We start from the raw sequence: 13,917 nt of genomic DNA on the forward strand, positions 1-13,917 counted from the left end.
CTGGAAGATGATAGATGAGCATAACTGGTTATGTGGCACCATTGAAAGATAACCTGCGGTGATCTCCCTGACAGACTATGGTATATTAGACTCTTAGACAACATCACTAGAGTGATGATCTGGCTATGAATCAGCACTGCTGTTTGTGGGATACAGATGCGTGGGACTTGGCTCTTGCATTTCCTGTAATGATGACTGCATTTCAAAAAGTATTTCATTTGGCAAAAAGTACTTCATTTGGCTGTGCAGAATTTTGAGACCGCAATTCGTAAATGTGGATACAGCAAACTGTTATTACCATTGCAGTACTGAGGATGGCCACAAGATGGTGCAACTCATTCACACACTTCCTTACAGCCTGCTGCATTGAATTTAGATTCGTTGATCAGTTAACCAATGGAAAAGAGAAAATGTAAGAGAAGTGAAATAAAGCCATCAATCCCCAGATTAAATCATGGTGTTACTTTTAAATAATCCATAATGTGTCAGTATTAATATAAATTATTAATAATTATTAATAATTTCCCAGGCAGTTAATCTGATCAATCATTTTAGTTAGCCCCTCCCCATCCCTCTCTATCTATTACCTCAGTCACTGCATTGCACTATAAACACTTTAAATCACTTTTCATAATGCTGTTTACATTGTAAGTACATGATATTTAATTATTTATGCATATTTTATTCCATATCTGTACTTTAACCTCTAACCTGATCCGTTCTGTTATTTTTGTGCAAGGAGGGGGATTTGGGAGTCGATGTGCCTGATCCATTTTGTTTGTTTTTTTTAATGGAGAGAGGGGATTTGGGGGTTGATGATCGTGCTGCCTGTCTTTTCTTGGTTTCTTGGCCACACTGAGAATTGAAGCATTTCAGAGTTGTATACTTTGACAACAAATGAACCTTTGAATTTTTATACTGCCTTTCCCCCATCAATAACCCCCTCCACTTTATCTTTTCCTATCAGAATCACCTATGTGCAGGCACTTCTGCACCTCGTGTCACTCTATATCTATATATATATATATATATATATGTATTGAGTCCAATATATATAAGCTAATCTTATGTATTCATATTTATTGTGTTTTTGATTGTGCTTTTTATGCTTAATCTTTGTGTTTATGCTACATCAAGTCCAGAGTAACAATCAAATGACAAAGAAGAAAAAATCTGCAGATGCTGGAAATCCGAGCATCACACACAAAACGCTGGAGGAACTCAGCAGGCCGGGCAGCACCTATGGAAAAGAGTAAAGTCGACATTTCCTGTGGGAAAAAGTACTGGTCTGCTGAGTTCCTCCAGCATTGTGTGTGTGTGTGTGTGTGTGTGTGTGTGTGTGTGTGTGTGTGTGTGTGTGTGTGTGTGTGTGTGTGTGTGTGTGTGTGTGTGTGTGTGTGTGTGTATGTGAGAGTGTGTGTGTGTGTGAGAGTGTGAGTGAGTGAGTGTGTGTGTGTATGTGAGTGTGTGTGTGTGTGTGAGTGTGAGTGTGTGTGTGTATGTGAGAGAGTATGTGTGAGTGTGTATGTGAGAGTGTGTGAGAGTGTGTGTGTGTGTGAGTGTGTGAGAGTGTGAGTGAGTGAGAGTGTGAGTGAGTGAGAGTGTGTGTGTGTGTGTGTGTGTGTGTGTGTGTGTGTGTGAGTGTGTGTGTGTGTGTGTGTGTGAGTGTGTGTGTATGTGAGAGAGTATGTGTGAGTGTGTGTGTGTGTTTTGCAGAGTAACAATCATTTTGTTCTCCTTTACACTCGTGTACTGAAGAAGATCAATAAACAATACTGAATCTCCATAAATCCATGGCTATTATCCTATGGATTTATTGAGTGTGACCGCAAGACAATGAATCTCAGGGTTGTGTATGGTGACATACAGTATGGGGAAGAAATGTGACCTAATGTTACTTTGACTGAAATGATTGTTGGTGCCAGATGGGATGATTTGGGTATCTCAGAAAATGCTATTTTCCTGGGATTTCCATGCATAACCCTGTCTAGAGCTTACAGAGAATGATGTGAAAAACACAAAAAAAACATCCAGTGAGTGGCAGTACTGTGCGCGAAAATACTTTGTCAATGAGAGGGGTCAGAGGAAAACATTCAGACTGGTTCAAGCTGACAGGAAGGCGATTGTAACTCAAAGAACCAAGAGTTAGAACAGAGGTCTGCAGAGGAGCATCTCTGAATGCACAACATGTCAAACTTCTATGGGCTGCAGCAGCAAAAAGACCAGGAGCATGCAATCAGTGGCCACATTATTAAGCACAGGAGTTCCCTTATAAAGTAGCCACTAAGGTGTATGTTGAATATCCTAACATTGGATGAGTACAGAGTGATACTTGATGGCTGGCACAGAGCATGGGCTGAAGGGCCTGTTTCTGTACTGTGTGACTAACACTCCTCTACTTGTCATCCCAGGCATTGTCAAGTATGAAACACTCTCTCCCTCCTCCTTGACATACCTCCAGTCTCTGAGTCATAATAGTTGGGATCCAGTCCTCGATCCAGCATCTTCGCAATCTTCTCAACGGCACGATGTTGAACGTGGTCCATAAATTTTCTCAGGTTGGCCTGAAGAAAACAAAACGTAACTGTTTGAAAAGTGCCCGAGGCACCATCGCCACTTTGGCAGGTACATTCCACTCCCATAATTGTTATTACCACAGCTACGAAAGAATGCCTGCTCCCAGTGTAGAACAATTAGCATGTGTAATACGAAGGGTAATTCCCAGTGCTGCTCGCTCTGTACAAAGAAGAAAAGATCAAAAGAAACTATGCATGGTTTGCTGTAGGGACTTTTTTCTGGTTTCATACACTAGTTTGGAAGGGAAAATGTGCTGATCTGCCGTGAAGCATGGATATAAGATCCGGATTTGAGTTTCGATTTAAAAGAAATGCAGCTGAACAAGTGTCAGCTCTTGATCGCAAACAAATGGTTGCTCTCACAGTAAAGCTCCTGAGTCAGGGGCTACAAGGTAGCGTAGCGGTTAGCACAATGCTTTACAGAACCAGTCACCTGGGTTCAATTCCTAACGTTCTCCGTAAGGAGTTTGTACATTCTCCCCGTCACCACATGGAGAACTTGCATGGGTTTCCTCAATTTCCTCAAAGACTACTGGTTAGTAGATTAATTGGTCATTGTAAATTGTCCCATGATTAGGCTAGGGTTAAATCAAGGGATTGCTGGACAGTGCGACACAAAGGGTCAGGAGGGCCTGTTTAATGCTGTATCTCATTAAATAAATTAGCTGTAACATCTTGCTGCTCCAAAGCACATTCCCAACCCATGGAAATAGGGAGGAAATTCACACCACGCAAGTTGATAGGGTTGTTGATGGGTGTGTTCACCTTCATTGGTCGGGGGACTGAGTCCAGGAGCCATGAGGTGACATTGCAGCTCTATAAATTTCTGGTTAGCCCACACTAGGAATATTCTGTTCAGTTCTGGTCACCTCATTATAGGGAGGATATAGATGCTTTAGAGAAGGTGCAGAGGATGGTTACCTGGTTGCTGCCTGGATTAAAGAGAATGTCTTTTGAGGATAGGTTGAGCAACCTAGAGCTCTTCTCTTTGGAGAGAAGGAGGGTGAGAGGTGTCTTGATAGAGGTGTACAAGGTGATAAGAGGCATAGATCGCATGGATAGTCAGAGGCTTTCTCCCAGGGTGGAAGTGACTAATACCAGAGGGCATTCTTTTAAGGTGATTTGATGAAAATAGAGAGGGGATGTCAAATGTAAGGTTTTTTTTATATACAGAGCGTGGTGAGTGTGTGGAACACCCTGCCAGCAGTGGTGGTAAAGGCAGATACATTAGGGATGATTGGGAAGAGCTTAGATGGGAAGATAGATGACAAAAAAAATGGAAGGCTACATAGACGAGGAGAGAAGGAGTAGATTGATCTTAAGAGTAAATTAAATGATTGGCTCAACAGCGAGCCTGTACTGTGCTGTAGTGTTCTATGTTCTGTATTTTAAATTGGATCGCGTACCATCTGCTCTTTAGCACAAATGGTGAAAAACTGGTTTCTGCCTATTTGGGATGCAATTGTGCCCAAGGCAGAAGTTGAAAGAACATTTCCTTGACCATAAGACTGTAACACATAGGAGCAGAATCAGGCTGTTCAGCCCATCGATTCTGCCACACCATTCCATCATGCCTGATTTATTATCCCTCTCAACCCCATTCTTCTGACTTCTCCCTGTAACATTTGACCCCCTCTGGCTAATCGAGAAACATTCACCCTCTGCTTTAAATATACTCAAAGGCTTGCCTCCACAACCGTCTGTGGCAATGAATTTCGCAGATTCATCTCTCTTCTTGGTAAAGAAATTCCTCCTCATCTCTGTTCTGAAGGGATAACTCTGTATTCTGAGGCTTTGCCTGCTGGTCCTAGACTCCTCCACTATTGGAAGCATCCTATCCATGGCCACTTTATCTTGGCCTTTCAATATTCGGTAATTTCAATGAGATCCACCCCCCACCTTTCCAGAATCTTCCAAATTCCAGTGAGTACAGGCCCAGAGCCATTAAACAGTCTCATATGTTAACCCTTTGATTGGACATTTCCTTGATACTTCACTTTCAAAGCACTTCACTGCATTTGACTTTATGCTGGCAATAGGTATTTACCCAATACTCACCTGACTGAGGGAGCCTGCACTGCCGGACGTCTTCAGTGCTTAACGGTGCCCCGGGGCCAAGGGATCCTGAAAGCTACTTGTTAATAAATTGATTCTCCTTGGGAATGCTTGGGACATTTTAATGCTTTGACCTATTTTAATACCGGGTTCTGATAAGTTCCGTTTTAGTTCAAAGGGTAACTTATAGCATTGCTCAGATCTGATTCCAATCTCCAGCACTCCTGGCATCACAGGTAGACAGAGCAGTGAAGAAAGGTTTTGGCATGTTGCCCTTCATCAATCACAATTTGGGATATGCTGCGGTTGTATAAGATGCTGGTGAGGCAGAATTAGAAATAATGTGTTTAGTTCTGGTCATCATGCTGTAGGAAAGATGATAGTATAGAGGACATTTACGAGGATGTTGCCAGGACTCAGGGGACTCCGTCTGGAGAGAGGTTGAGTAGGTTAGGACTGTTTTCATTGCAGCCTAGGAGAATGAGGGGTGATCTTACTGAGATGCATGGTATAAAATGATGAGGGGGCTTAGATATGGTCAATGGGCCCAGTGTTTTGCCCAGGGTTGAAGAATGAAGAACTGGAAGTTTGACTTTTTCTAAATGGAATGAACTATCAGAGTAAGTGGTTGGGGCAGGTACATTAATAATATTGAAAAGGCAGTTGGATGGGTACATGGATAAGAAAGGTTTGGAAAGATACATGTCAAATGCAGGCAGATGAAATTGGTTTAAATGGGAATCTGGTTGGCGTTGAACACTGGGGCTGAGGGGGCCATTCCCATGCTCTAGAACTCTCATTCTCTGTAACTCAGTGACCATGTTTTCTGTGACACAACACTTGGGAAACCACTCTGGGAGTATTGTGTATAATATTGGACACCCTGTTGTGAGAAAGACATCATCAAACAGGAAAGGGTGTAGAAAAGAATTGACAGGGGTTGAGGGATTGAGTTACGGAGAGAGAGGTTGAGAGTTTGGGGCTGTTTTCATCACAGACTAGGAGAATAAGGATTGATTTTGTATAATGCACACTGCTTTTCTCCCCCAGGTTTGGGGAATTACAAGCTAGAGGGCATACGTTTGAGCGAAAAGTGAGAAATCTAACAGGAACTTTTTCATCAGACAGTGATCCAGGTATGGAATGCGCTGTCAGCGGAAGTAGTTGAGCGAAGAACATTAACGACATTTAAAAGATACTTGAGCAAACACATGGACAGGAAAATTTTAGAGAGGTATGGACCAAATGTGGGCAAATGGAAATCCTGATTGGCAGGGACCAGTGAGGCCAAAGAGGCTATGACTCTGTGACACTATACTCTCAAGGTTCAAAGTTCCAAGTAAACTTATTATCTAACTACATACACAACCCTGCAATTCATTTCCATGTGGGCATAATCAATAAGTACGTAACAGAATAATAACAATAATGGAATCAATGAACGACCACACCAACTTGGCCCTTCATCCAATGTGCAAAAGGCAACAAACTGAGCAGATACAAAAGAAAGAAAGAAATAATAATAGTAATAAATAAGCAATCAATATCGAGAACATGAATGGATCAATGTGCAGAATGTCAGTCAAATGGTAAGTTACCCTTGCGTTAATAAATTGGTTTGAATCTGACCATAAAAAAAAGTTACTAAAGATGTTCACACTGACATTCTTTTACTCACAACTTTTATATTGGCTTGATAATCAGATTGGAGTGAAGATACTTATTTTATCTGTCAACTGTTTTGAAGTGCTCATCCATACTTATCGAAGGACCCAACACATCAAACAATTAAGGTGAGAGGGCATAATTTCTAAGGGGACATGAGGGATGTTTTACCCCTCAACCATCAGGCTCTTGAACCAAAGGAGATAACGTCACTCAACTTCACTTGCCCCATCACTGAACTGTTCCCACAACCTATGGACTGACTTTCAAGGGCTTTTTAATCTCATTCTCCACATTTTTTTTTTTCTTTTTTGTATTGGCACAGTTTGTTGGCTTTTACACACTGGTTGTTTGTCTGGCTTGTGTGTGTTTTTTTTTTCTTGCATTTCCTGTGAAGAAAACAAATCTCATGGTTGTTTTTGCTGACACACATGTACTTTGATAATAAACTTACTTTGAGCTTTGAAGTATTTTTTTTACACTAGAAGTGGTGGGTGCCTGAAGTGGTGGTAGAGGCAGATACATAAGGAATATTTCAGAGACGTTTAGATAGACACATTAATGAGGGGTAATGGAAGGATGTGGGCATTGCATTGGCATAAGGGATTAGTTGAGCTGGCCACTTGATTACTAATTTATTTGGCTCAGCACAACGTTGTGGGCCAAAGAGCCTGTTCCTGGGCTGCACTGTTCTTTGCTCTAATTGGACCTGGCCCATCCTGTCATGGTTCACCCTTCATTTCCCCATTCTATTTCATGCATGCGATGATGTCATTAATATGAGCTGTGTAAATTTCTGATTTTCTGCGGAAACTAGATCTTAAAAGGTCATGAGCTGTTTCCTCCAACATTCACTCATGGTAGCAAAAGGAATACGCAGAGCATAGAACATAAAGCTAAGAATATAGAACAGTTACAGCATAGTATAGGCCCTTTGGCCTATAGTGCTGTGCCAACTTATATGAACCTATGCCACGATGAATCTAAACCTTCCCTCCTACACGGCCCATAACTCACCGTGTTCTTTAATCCATATAGAGTCATGGGAACAGGCCCTTTGACCCATCTAGTCCATGCCGAACCATTTACACTGTCCAGTCCCATCGACCTCCATCCAGACCATAGCCCTCCACACCCTGCAATCCATGTACCTATCCAAACTTCTCTTCAATGTTGAAATTGAGCTCTCGCATGCACCACTTGTGCTGGCAGCTCGTTCCACATTCTCACCAATCTCTGAGTGAAGAACTTTCCCCCTTATGTTCAACTTAAACATTTCACCTTTCACCCTTAACCCATGGCCTCCAGTTGTAGTCTCACACAACCACAGTGGAAAAATCCTGCCTGCACTACAGTTTTCCCCTCATAATTGTGTACACTTCTATCAAGTCTCCTTTCATCCTTCTACAGTCCATGGAATAAAGTTCTAACCTATTCAATCTTTCCTTACGACTCAGGTCCTCCAGTCCCAATCCCGATGTACCTATCTAACAGTCTTTTAAATATCCTGTTGTATCAACCTCTACAGCATCTCCAGCAGTGCATCCAACACACATAAGTGTAGTGGTTAGCCCATCGCTTTGCAGTACTAGCAATCAACGATTGGGGTTCAATTCCCGATGCTACCTGTAAAGTGTTTGCTTGTTGTCTCCATGACCGCATGGGTTTCCACAGGGTGCTCTGGTTCCCTCCCACATTCCAAAGACATATGATTAGTGTGAGAGTTAGGGAGTTATGAGCATGGTACGTTGGCACCAGAGACAAGGCGCCACTCATGGGCTGCAGTCAGCACAACCCTAGGACGGGGCTGGCCATAGATATAAAATGTTGCATTTCACTGTATGTTTTGATGTACACGTGACAGATTAAACTAACCCTTTTCATCTTTATCCCAAAGCAAGTCATGTGATCTGATGGAACCATGAAGATCACAGAGTCCAGGCCATTCCTGTGTGATCAAGTCCCAGGAAATGTGCCACCCAAACCATCCTTCTGCCCCAATATCTGACACCTGGTTCACTTGTATCCATGGCAACATATGGTCATTACAGAGAGGTCATTTTCACAGCACTGACCTTCTTCCCAGCAGGCTATATGTGAACTAGACAATAGCTGTGAGCTTCCCTCAGTGAACACAATTGCAAATGGAGGAAAGACCATGTTTATAATTTCTTGAAGTGAAAATATCTCAATTTGAATTTGTTATGGTCCCTGAATTAAGCATTAGGACAAAAATCACACACATATGATTCTCTAATAGACCTGTCAGTTGCACATCATTGCAATAAGACCATAAAAGATAGGAGTAGAATTAGGCTATTAGGCCCTTAGAATCTGCTCCACAATTCCATCAGAGCTGATTTATTACCCCTCTCAACCCCACTCTCCTGCCTTCTCTCCATAACCTTTGATGTCCTGACTAATCAAGAACTTACCAACCTCTGCTTTAAATATACCTAATGACTTTGCCTCTACAGCTGTCTATGGCAGAGTAACATGTACAACACGCTGGAGGAACTCAACCGGTCGGGCAGCATCCGTGGAAATGAGCAGTCAACGTTTTGGGCCGAGATCCTTCATCAGGACAGAGTAACACAGTTTCATCACCCTCCAGCTAAGAAATTTCTGTAGATTGCTCTAAAACTTCTGTAGAATAACTTCATTTAAAAAATCAAGGTAATTTAAACTACACTTAAGATTTTATTTTAACAGATTTGGTTTTTTTGCACTTTTCTCTGGTTAGACTGGACTTCCTGTTGCATTTGTTACATTGGTTGTGAATTGATCTGAAACATTGAGAGTGACAAAGGTGCTATATAAATATTAATCATGCATCTACACTGCACTGTAAACACTTTAAACCACTTTCTATAATGCCGTTTTGATTGTTATAGGCCGTGTTGTATGATGTAAGTGATCATGGTCTTTCCATGACCTTGATTGTTCTTGGCAAATTTTTCTACAGAAGTAGTTTGTCATTGCCTTCTTCTGGGCAGTGTCTTTACAAGACGGGTGACCCCAGCCATTATCAATACTCTTCAGAGATTGTCTGCCTGGCATCAGTGGTTGCCTAACCAGGACTTGCGATATGCACCGGCTGCTCATACAACCATCCACCACTGCTCCCACGGCTTCATGTGATCCCAATCCAAGGTGAGTGCTAAACAAGTGCTACACCTTGTGCAAGGGTGACCTGTAAGCTAGTAGACGTAAGGAGGGAATGCTGTTGATATTGTAAATACATGCTGGTATTCATGTATTTTTGCACATTTTGTTCCATATCCCAAGTTTATTTTCATATTATTCTTACAATAGTTGAATGTTGTTATTTTTGTTGTGCCTCGCACCAACACACCACAGTAAATTCCGGCATGTCAGTCCACAGCTTCCTCTACTGCTACGATGAGGCCACACTCAGGTTGGAGGACCAACACCTGATATTCTGTCTGGGTAGCCTCCAATCTGATGGCATGAACATTGATTTCTCAAACTTCCAGTAACGGCCCATTCTTGTTTCCCTCTCTCACCTTTTTCCTTTCCCGCCCATCACCTCCCTCTGGTGCTCCTTCTCCTTCCCGCTCCTTCCAGGTCTTCTACCCTCTCCAATCAGCTTTCCAACTTCTCTTTCACCAATCAACATCCCTACGCTTTAATTCAACCCCTCTCCCGGTTTCACCTATCTCTTGTACTATATCCATCCCTTCCCCCACTTTCTTGCTCTGACTTCTCAAGTTTTCCGGTCCTGGCGAAGGGTCTCATCCCGAAACATCAACTGTTTAATCTTTTCTATAGATGCTGCCTGGCTTGCTGAGTTCCTGCAGCATTTTGCACATGTTGCTTGGATTTCCAGCAACTGCAAATGTTTTCATGTTTGTGACAGCAAATCCCTAACATGTGTGATTGTATGCACTGAATAAAGTTGATCCTTGAACTTTGATGCAATGTGGGCATATGGGGGGTGGGGGGAGGTATAGAAATTAGTCTTCTCCCTCAAGAGTGAATTAAACAAAACATCCACATGTAACACTCCATTTCCAAGATACTGTACCATGGAACTGAATGACAAAAGCAGATATTTCATTTCACCAAATTTCATTTCATTTCTGTATATTTAGTGACTGGAAATGAGGGTAAATTCCTCATTTACACCAGTGTTTCACTGGTTGTAGACAGGAGTGCTGACAACATACACCAACTTGAAAACAAAGTTCTGAAACACAGATGACTCAGCCCAGCATATAACTCGTTTATTTTCTGTTCTCCCCTGACTACCATTCAATGTTGTTACTCCACACAGCCATATTAGCCACAAGCGCCAGCCATAAACCAAAATTTAAAACAGCGTGGAACTGAAACACAATTACTGTGGTATGAAATCTGACAGGTCAAGGAGTTTACAGGATTAAATACCCCACAACAACAGCATACACAGCTATGAGCATTCAGGAATGTTCTCTACAACTTTGACATCTTGACAACAGTTACTATGCTTCAGAGATCGCTCCTGTCTGTAAAGGAATTTGGGGCTTTTGAGAAATGCACTGCAGTTATGTGGCCACACATCACCTCGGCTCAAACACTGTGTCTGATGCACTGTTCAGTCTCTTATCATGGAAGTTCATCACAAAGACGTGACATTTCACAGGGATATTATTGTTACCCAGTTAATTAAAATTTTCTTCCAATTGTAACAAGATGACATTATTAATTTGAAATTTTTTAAAAATAAGACATAAATAAATTATTACCTCATGAGACAATAAGACATAGGAGCAGAATTAGGCCATTCGGCGCATTGAGCCTACACCACCATTCCATCACGGCTGATCCATTTCCCTCTCAGCCCCGTTTTTCCACCTTGTCCCTGTATCATTTCACACCCTGGCTAATCAAGAACCAAACAGCATCTGCCTTAAATACACCCAATAACCTATCTTCCACAGCCTTCTGTGGTAACAAATTACACTCATTCATCACCCTCTAGCTATAGAAATTCATCCTCATCTTTGTTTTAAATAGAAGTCCCTCTATTCTGAGGTTGTGCCCTCTGGCCCTAGACTCACCCACTAGGGAGAACATCTCTCCACATCTAGCCTATCTCAACCTTTTAACCTTCAATACGTTTTAATGAGATCCCTCCTCATTCTTCTAAATTCCAGCGAATAAGGCCCAGAGTCATTAAATGCTGCTCATATGACAATCCCAGGATCATTTTCATAAACCTCCTTTGAACCTTCTCAATGTCAGCACATCCTTTCTTAAATAAAGGGCCCAAAACTGGTCACAATTCTCCCAGTGAGCCCTCACCAGTGCTTTATAAAGTTTCAACAGTACAGCCTTGTTTTTTATATTCTAATCCTCTTGAAATGAATGCCAATATTGCATTTGCCTTTCTCACCACCAATTCTAATTGCAATTTAACCTTTTGTACAAGGACTCTCCTTTCACCCTTTGCACCTTGGATTTTTGTATTTTCTCCCCTTTTTGAAAACAGTCTATGTTTTCACTCCTTCTACCAAAGTGCATGACCGTACTTACACTTCCCAACACTGTATTCCATCTGCCACTTCTTTGCCCATTGTCCTAATCTGCCTAAGTCCTTCTGTAGCCTCTCTGCTTCCTCAACACTTCCTTCTCCTCCATCTGTCTTCACATCATCTGCAAACTCAGCTGTAGGTTATCAATTCCATCATCTAAATGGTTGACATATAACATAAAAAGAAGTTGTCCCTATACCGGCCCCTGCGGAACTTGTCACTGGCAACCAATCAGAATAGACTCCCTTTATTCCCACTCTTTGCCTCCTGCCAATCAGCCAATGTTCTGTCCATGCTAATATCTGTCCTTTAATACGATGGGCTCTTTTCTTGCTAAGCAGCCTCATGTGCAGCATCTTGTCAAAGGTCTTCTGAAACTCCAAGTACACAACATCTACACAACATATTTGTCCTGCCTGTTATTTCTTCAGGTAAGATTTGTCAGGCAAGATTTCCCCTTTAGAAAACCATGCTGATTTTGGCCCATTTTATCATGTGCCTCCAAGTACCCCAAAACCTCAATCTTAACAATCGACTCCAACAAATTTCCAACCACTGAGGTCAGGCTAACTGAGCTTAATTTCCTTTCTTCTCCCTTTCTCCCTTCTTGAAGAGTAAATTGACATTTGCAATCTTCCATTCCTCCAAACCATGCCAGAATCAATTGATTCTTGAAAGATCAATATTACTGCCTGCACAATCTCTTCAGCCACCTCTTTCGAACCCTCAGGTGTAGTACATCTGTTCTAGATGACTTATCTACCTTCCAACCTTTCATCTTCCCAAACACCATCTCCCGTGTAATAGCAACTAAACTCACTTCTGCCCCTGACATTCTCAAACTTCCAGCATACTGCTGGTGTCCTCCACAGACTGATGAAAAATACTTGTTCAGTTTGTCAGCTATTTCCTTGTCCCTCATTACTACCTCTCCAGCATCATTTCCCAGTGGTCAGATAGCTACAGTCACCCCTCTTTTACTCCATAAGACCATAAGACATAGGAGCATAATTAGGACATTTGGCCCATCAAGTCTGCTCCATCATTTCATCATGGCTGATCCATTTCCCTCTCAACCCCATTCTCCCCATAATATTTCACACCCAGACTGCCCAAGAACCTATCAATCTCCACCTTAAATGCACCCAGTGACCAGCCTCCACAGCCACCTGTGGCAATGAATTCTACAGATTCACCACCTTCTAGCTAAAGAAATACCAATACAAGTGTATGGGACATTGGAAAAAAGTTGGAATTTCCCCATGGGGATGAATAAAGTATCTATCTATCTATCTATCTATCTCTGTTGTAAATGGACGTCCCTCTATTTTGAGGCTGTGCCCTCTGGTCCTATTCTCTCTGACCAAAGGAAATATCCCCTTCACATCCATTCTATCTAGGCAGTTCCACATTTGATAGGATTCAATGAGATCACCCTCATTCTTCTAAATTCACTCCTGGACCTCCTTTCTTTTCCTTCCTATGGCATTGGTACAAATATATACAAAGACATCTGGCTACTCACCCTCCACCTTTATAATGTCATAGACATGACCAGACATATCCCTGACTCTGCCACCTGGGAGGCAACATACCACATGGGTCTGTCTATTGTGTCCACAGACTATCCTATCTACTACTCTAACTATGGAATTTCCTATCACCACTGCATTCCACCTCTGGCCCCTTCCCTTCTGAGCCACAGTGGAAGACTTAGTGCCAGAGACTTGGTATATTCTTTTTACCGTCTGAAAAAAGATTGGGTATCCTTTTTGACATTATTGGCTAGCTTACCTTCATATTTCATGTTTTCCTTCCTTATGGCTTTTTAGTTGCCTTCTGTTGGTTTTTAAAAGCTTTCCAATCCCCTAACTTCTCACTAATTTTTTCTCTATTATATGTCCTCCCTTTGGCTTGGACTTCCCTTGTCAGCCACGGTTGTGTCATTGTGCCTTCAGAATGCTTCTTCTATGGGATGTATCTGTCCTGCGTCTACCAAGGTGTTTACAGAAACTCTAGTCATTGCTGTTCTGCCATCATCCCTGCTGGTGTCCTGTCCAATCAACTTTAGCCAGCTCCTCTCT

General features: G+C 42.0%; 1 protein-coding gene across 3 annotated transcripts in view; it reads right to left on the reverse strand.

Annotated features, from left to right (window-relative positions):
* Window positions 1-13,917, reverse strand: part of shank2b (SH3 and multiple ankyrin repeat domains 2b) — a 1,185,964-nt gene that overhangs the window by 863,189 nt on the left and 308,858 nt on the right. For all 3 annotated transcript variants that reach the window (XM_073049802.1, XM_073049805.1, XM_073049804.1), the window contains one exon: window positions 2,456-2,564. In XM_073049802.1, coding sequence (XP_072905903.1) covers window positions 2,456-2,564 — 109 coding nt within the window. The remainder of the gene's footprint in view (window positions 1-2,455; window positions 2,565-13,917) is intronic.

The sequence above is a fragment of the Hemitrygon akajei genome, chromosome 6 (assembly GCF_048418815.1).
Source record: "Hemitrygon akajei chromosome 6, sHemAka1.3, whole genome shotgun sequence".
Lineage (NCBI taxonomy): Eukaryota > Metazoa > Chordata > Chondrichthyes > Myliobatiformes > Dasyatidae > Hemitrygon > Hemitrygon akajei.